The sequence below is a fragment of the Daktulosphaira vitifoliae genome, unplaced genomic scaffold, assembly GCF_025091365.1.
Source record: "Daktulosphaira vitifoliae isolate Bord-2020 unplaced genomic scaffold, ASM2509136v1 Scaffold_2, whole genome shotgun sequence".
Taxonomy (NCBI): domain Eukaryota; kingdom Metazoa; phylum Arthropoda; class Insecta; order Hemiptera; family Phylloxeridae; genus Daktulosphaira; species Daktulosphaira vitifoliae.
The window spans coordinates 43,880,758-43,888,460 of record NW_026099573.1 but is presented as its reverse complement, the minus strand read 5'-3'; the positions used below and the strand labels follow the sequence as shown (position 1 = coordinate 43,888,460).

The following is a 7,703-nucleotide window of genomic DNA, read 5'->3' as shown; positions in this document are numbered from 1 at the left end:
TCTAGAAATAGCGATATAAAATCCTGTGCTAGTTGTTTCCTATTACATTTCAAATGAACAGGAATATTTTTGTATGCATATATTGGTTTTTAATTTTTTTTTAATAATTCGTTAATTCTTATTCTTTATTTATGTTTAACGTCTTCTCTAAAAACAATTATACTTATTATACTATTATAACTATTTTTTGTACCTGAGAGAACGAGACAAACATAATATCCCAGCGCAATGCAATCGAACCTACACAACAAGGCACGACGCGTTATCGACTAAGCTAGGAAGTTTTCTTCAGATTGAAAAGTGATTTAATTAATTTATGAATAGCATTCAAAAAGTCATGATGTACTAATGTCAATATATAAGTATGTAAATATATGGGTATAAAAATATCTACACATGGTTTTTAAATGGAAAATCATATTTCATGTTATACTTAATGCACCAGATGCATGTGTGGTGTAGTGGACCACTTAGTTTTTGTCTTAACGTTGTGTTCAGATGTTCCTGGATGGGTGACCATACAGAACAATAGTAATACACACCTTGTTCCATACCTTCAATGGATGGATGGCGACAATTGTATTTATAAATCAAGCGCTCCGTTACATATAACATCCGCCTACAGGTGAGTTTTATAAAAGCAACTCGACTTTTATTGTTAAGCTTTCGTATTATTTTATTGTATAAAAATATGTATTGAAATATTATTTATTTTGAATTATTAAAATTAAAATACAAAAGTCTATTGTACTTAGAAATGACCATGGTCATATTCGACTGTTATGACTCTATGACATACAATATATCTAACAATTTTATTGGCTGTAAATACTTAAAAATACAAATTCTTTTTTTTTTAATTTTCTGTTGTCGTAGTAAGAAAACACATGGACCATTTTAGAAAACTATTATAAAAAATTGTTTTCTCCAATACGAGGTCATCAGAAGAAACAAAGTTTTCGATGAAATAAAAATAATATTGATTATTTTTTTTAGTTTCATTTAGATACATGATTTCTATATTTATTAATCATGTAATTTTAGTATTCATTATTTTTTATTCAAGTATTTTTTATACCTTATAAGATTGTCAACTTTATTTTTTTAAATGGCAAAGTACATTATAATTAACTTATTTATTAGAAAAAGATATAATTACACTAATAAAATACAGAGTGATCGTTTTATAACAAACCACTCGATTACTAGTTAAATAAATACAATTTTGGAAAAACAACTTTTAATTTCATTTAGTTACATATAAATTCTTGGTTTATCAGCTAATAATTACTTTTTAGAATCATCCCTAATAGTTTAAAGGTGTGATAACTTTTTTGTTAAATGGCAACTAATTTATAAAATAGGAAATAAGTATTAAGAATATGTCTAACTCATAATAATTTTTGGATCAGTAGTTTAGATGAAGTTATTAACAATTTAAGACAAACTCCAGGGACGGACTGGGAGGCCAATGGCTAAGGGTTTACAATAGGCATGTTGGTCCAGCTCGCTTCATAAAATATTTGTATCACTTTATAAAAAGAAAAGATGAGCAAATAACTTAATTCTTATGACACATGCTTAATAATAAATCAGTTAATAATTAATAAATCAAAGTAAGTTATTGAGTTATTACGTATTGTATTAACAATTTTAAAGGCTGAAGATGTGGCATGGCTGTTATTATTTTTTATTACTTTATTTTTCTTCACAGCACTTCCTAAGTATAAAAGTGTTAATAACTTCAGAAATACTGGTTCATCGTGATTATTCATCACTAATTTTCTAATTAGATTACTATTTAATAAGTAAACTAGTTAATTATGTATATTTTCATTAAAAAAATAAAGTGTTTATCCTTATAAAATATAAAAAATACTTCCAAATTGATATATTGTGAATAGTATGAAATTAAAAATAACCAATAAAAATTTTTCCAATGTTGTTATTATTCGAATAAATTGATAAATTATAAAAATATCGTCCTGTATATTATTTTATTAACTCTTAATAATGTTTATTTTTAGATATTTTCCTATAAAGTAGTATGGTGTATAAATTAATTTTATTATTGTTATTTGTAGTAACTTATTTTTAAATTATATATTTTCGATTTCTATAATTAAATAAGAAATTTCACAAGAATTATTCCTTATTTTTCAATTTTACTTTTATGGCTTCAAGAATCTTTTGTATTCGTATGCGTCTTCCCAATAATATGCAAATAAATTGGCTAATTGAAATAAATTCATTATTATAGAAGAGAGTTTTTCAGTATATCATAATAATGGAGATAAATAAATAAAAAGCGTATTGTTTTTTAAGTATCATTATTTCATTTTTGTTCAATTATCATTACTATGTCATGTCATGAGCAATTTATATTTACATAACAATCCACATAACACGAGCAATCAAATAATGTAATGATATATTATGTCGTTACATTATCCTACTAAATGTTTCTGCATTGGTAAGTATGCAAATTTTTAAACCAACATTTCGCAGTGTAGCTACTTTTCTCAAATAATAATTTAATTATGGTAATTTAGATACGTTTCCTGCCATACTCTTCTAACACTTCAAGATCACCTTATCGGCAAGTGCATTTTTACAAGAAATTTACATTTGTCCCGTTAAAAGGCACGTCTAACTTTTCGGAGTCTTTCCTCTTTTTGTACACTATCAAACTCCCCTGGAATACATACGAGCCAATTCGAATTTTTGTACGAACAAAATGCAAAATAAACATCCCTTAGTAAAAAAGTCGCACGTACTAGAAAATTCAATTAGGCAAAAGAAAAGTAGCTTTCCGATCATCTATTTTAAAATGAATAGTTTAAAGCAAGTGTCCAAGTGTATTCTCTGCATTTTATCACTTTTCTGTTAGTATAGACCTTTTAACTGACAGAGATATATTAAAATTGCAAATTGAAGTAGTATTTAATGTTAATTGTTTTTTTTTACGTATAAGATAATTAAAATATATGTATTGTACCTTGTTTAAACATTAATTTTTTTCAAATCGTATCAATAATTGTTATCAAGATAATGAATTTAAAAACAAAAACAAAATTAGACATTAGGTTAAATCAAATGTTCAGAAAATATTAAATGCTTACTATAAGTTGATGATTTTTTTGAGTATTTGCTTGAAATAGTAATTGAAATAAAAACATATCAATATAAAAGTAGTGGTTAAAACGATCACGTAGTGAAACGTTAATAAATTTAATACGAATACTGCAACCTCTGGAAATAATTTTGACAAGTCTTTTTGCCGTAAATGAGATTTGCTGTAGAGTCCAGACATGAAATTGTAAACACGAGGAAACCAAGGTTGGGATAATATGAGCGTAAAATATTGGGTGGAGACTGAGTGAGTGTGAAGGGATGTTGGCAATAGTGTTAGCGTGTGAAACAATTGACATGGAAGCCCGCGAGTTCCCCAGAGAAATCGACACGGGGCCGAAACAAAATCCTTGCAATAATGAGGTCTTGCTCAGCGATAATATTGACCAGCTTTAGAAGTTTACTTATATATATATATATATATAAACATTGTTGAATCTTTTCAAAAAACCTTGTGCTTGTATGCGATGTGTGTGGTAAATTCAATTTCATATTTGTTGGTTTTGAAAACTCTACGCAGTAGCTGCCTCGTGTCCAGGATTTATAAATGACCACGTCTCTTTGAACTAAGCTTTTCAGGATTTATTTCATTTTTGTCATTATTTTTTTATTCTTGTTGTTATATTGATTGTTTTTTTCACATAAAAATTATAATTTGAAAAGTTTTCATTTAAAAGATCAGTCCATTCTTGGACTTTGATTGCCTACAAATTATTTGGATAACATAGAAAATTATTTTATTTAATCTAAGAACAGTATGATTCATATCAGAGTTTTCATTTTTTTGTTTCTGTTATGTTTAATAAAAAACATGAATGGATGTCACTGGATGGATTTTGCTCAGTTTTATTTTATTACACATATATGTATACTCTATGTATCTTAGTATAATAATATACGATGAATTTTTGGATGCATTTTTTTATGCCTACCGGTAGTGAAATTGGCAAATGTCTAAAACGGTTGCGCGGCCGTCGGATATAGATAAATTGTCGTCCTGGGAATCGTCGGGCGTTCAGCAAGATTACATTTTGATCCGATCATCGCTGCACTGTGTATATATTTATAGGTACATACGGCAAAAAGATATTATGGAGGCCGCTTCTCCTCTACCACCGTACCGGCAGAGTTCAATTTGAATAAAAATATTATATCATTCACCGTCCAAAAACTATTTGATTATGCTTCTCCGCTGACAGCCATTTACTGTCATTATAATACTCGTTCATATTTCCTTACGTTCTTCTCGCCCATTTGAGGGCATAATCATAAACGAATAAAATGATTTATGAGCCAACCCATCATAACCCCAGAGTGATTCTATTTTTCTGCCAAAATCAATTTAAACCGATAAGTTAATAGCTTTAATATTTTTATAAACTTTCTATTGTGTAAAATAAATACCTTAAACGATTGAAATTTAAAGGATAATATCAAATATCTTCAAAGTAATTTAAATTTCAAGTACTAATTAGTAAAGATAAATCAATTGTAAGTGTAGCAGTGGCGATCAAATGATTTTGCCACGGGAAAAGATGACAAACCTTTACGATAAAAATTATCATAAGAGATGCACCCCATACTTCAGAGAATTTTTATTTGTATTACTGTATCAAGATCTTATAATCGACTATTAAGTGTGCAAAATGGCTTCTTTTCTTATTAGCCTATGTCATATATTTAATTTATATTAGAATAGTACCCTGTTGAATGTACCTACGTATAAATAATAACTAAGACTCAAGATTTAATTTACTAAACTTTTGGAATTAATGTTTTTTTACTTTAATTATAATCAATAACTTTGTAATTAAATTATCATACATAAATTTTTCAAAAAATAAAATACATATAATCAAAATTTTACAAAAATACCACAATTGATATATCAATTGCATGACCCTAATACCCATTTGACTGTCACTGAGAATAGATTCAAGTTTGTTATGTAATGTACTTAAAAAATATAATTAAAGAAGATGCTTATGATTGTACGCTTTCCGAGGAATTCGTAAAGTGATTTTACCCAATCTCGTTACTCGGAAGCGCTTGGAATTGCAGTAATCGAGTGCGCATGTAGATTTCAGATGAAAATTATACTAGAGATACGTAGTAGGATAGGCATGGCGATGTAACTATGGGTCGCCTCAGCCGAGTCGTACCCAAGTAAATTTTAATGTATGTTAATTTATTCATCAATAAAACCAGACAAATATTCGGTGGTCCTAAGACCCAACGGATTTCATGGCCGCGCCAGCATTACCGAGTTACGACATTGAATCCGAAAATCGCTGAAATATTAAAACTAAATTACTCTTAGTATATTAAGTTATTTCTTCGTACTTAATAAAATGGTATAAATGTCCTGCTACCGAGTATTATGAATAAAATGTTGAGTATCATTAAAACATTTTTCACTATATTTTCCTTGGAATATGATTTTAGTGCTTTAAAAAGCACGTACCATAAATTAAAATTTTATAATTCTAAATTTAGTATCACTACAAAATATATGCAGTGCACTTGATTAAGCTATTCATAATAATAATCTTAAAGAGATAAAATTATATTTTATCATTTCTAATTTTACTATTATTTATTTTGGACTTTTTACATACAGCCGCTGCTAAGACTGCAGCACCTCGTCCGCTACCATCTTCGGATAACATAATCTTAATGGATTTACCTTTGACTAATTCATTAACTTTGTTTACCAATATTTGATGATAATAAGGGTGCAAACGATAAACCGAACCATCTACTCCGATAGTGATATTTTCCTCGTTCATTCTTTCCAAGAGTACAGCTAAACCAGCGGCAACTAATTCAGCCGATCGTCTTGATATACAGTGTGCGGCATATCGAATATTCAGTAGATCACTCTCAGTCACATTTTCAATTCCAAGTTTTTGTAAACATTGCCTGGAAAGTGTATATGTTTCGGGTACGTCACTTTCAACAGTGGAAATTACATTAGTAGTAATTGATTGGGGCACTAGGAGAATTTCAGGTACGTGACCATCAAAAATTAAGTTGTTTTTTGCCATATCCAATAGAAGCAATCTGAATAATTCTCCCAGGTACATACCGGAAACCATTTTCTCAAAAGTCTGTTGATTTGGATTGACCGAATTTCTGTTCACGGTTTTGTCGTATTTTGTGATGATATCGTCGAGTTCACCTTTGTCTCCGAAAGCACCCCATTCGAGATTGATGACCATTTCTTCTTTCGAACTGTCACCATCGAACATTTCAATTCTATCTATCTAAATATCATAAAAATTTCAGTAGACTAGTAAAAGTATGTCCAAGTAAAGAAAAACTCAGCCATTAATTACTTTTTCTAGGTAACAGCAATTTGTCCCGGTGCCTATTATTAACCCAATTTTAGTGTTAGGATCTTTCCATGCACAGGACATTAGTGTTCCAACAGTATCATTGAGAATTACACAAACTTTAATGTTGAGTCCTGAATGTTTTGCTATCGATCTGTTTAATAGTTTTACCACATCATTTCCAACCACTCCGTCGCATGTAAACCCTTTTGTCCAATTTGTCAATATAGCCGAATCAAGTCTAGACTGATAAATTGGAAAACTGAATGTGAACCCTAATGGCAAATTGATTTCTGATTCCAATTTACGTTTAGTTAAAAAATCTTTTAAACATTGAGCAATATAGTCAAATAATTCTTCTCCACTGCCGGCCATTAATTGTTTAGAACAAGAAAATGTTTCTTGATCCATACGGAATTGACGTCCTACGTCCAATTCTATGTTGAGTACGCGAAAATTTGAGCCTCCCAAATCTAGTGCAATGTACCTCCCTTGTTCATTGCCGGTTGGTATATCTTGAGCGTAAGTTTGGAAGCACCTAATTGTAGATGTATCATGAGTTTCCTTTTTCAAACCTAAGTCGATGAGGTTTGATAAAACGTTCATAAATACTGTTAACTTTTTATTGTTCATTACAAATTTTTGGCACATCTGTCGTACTTTTAAATGTTTTTGCCATGAAATCAAAGTGTTTAGACTACCATTACAAAAGTTCTCATTTTGATTTTCGTCGTCCATTTATAAATTTTTATATGAATGATCTATGATATGTTTAAAACTCAGTAAACTTAATTCTTATAATCAATATCGTAACTTTTTGAGAAATTATCTCATGTTTTTCTATATTTTAGTATTCTAATACATTTATTATGTTTATTGAAATTTCATTTATCATTCGTGTTAATATGTATAACATAAGGCCAGCAATTTAATAAGTTATACTTCATGTCCATCAGTTTGTTTAATTTTGAAAAAATGAATAATTTTTTTAAAATTATTTTTACTGTCAAAATATATTACATGTAATTAATTTTAATACAACATTTTTTTCAAACGTAATTAAATTACTTATTTAACTGAACTGACTCTTATAAAAACGTTAAATGATAATACATAAAATACTACAGTTGAGTAACAAAGTTTAATTGATTAATTGATAATTTGAGAAAAATTCCAATATTAGATTTTGATTTAATATTTATTTTAGATAGACCGCTAAAAACTTCAGCTGGACTC

The 7,703-nt window shown here is 28.8% G+C and overlaps 1 protein-coding gene across 1 annotated transcript; it reads right to left on the bottom strand.

The window, feature by feature from the left end:
• Nucleotides 1-5,610: 5,610 nt before the first annotated feature.
• On the bottom strand, nucleotides 5,611-7,205 carry LOC126898305 (hexokinase type 2-like). Its single transcript, XM_050672247.1, has 3 exons — nucleotides 6,471-7,205; nucleotides 5,751-6,398; nucleotides 5,611-5,664 (listed from the first exon to the last, which is right to left on the bottom strand). The coding sequence occupies exons 1-3, from the start codon at nucleotides 7,203-7,205 to the stop codon at nucleotides 5,611-5,613; spliced, it is 1,437 nt and encodes a 478-aa protein (XP_050528204.1).
• Between the last annotated feature and the right edge of the window lie 498 nt (nucleotides 7,206-7,703).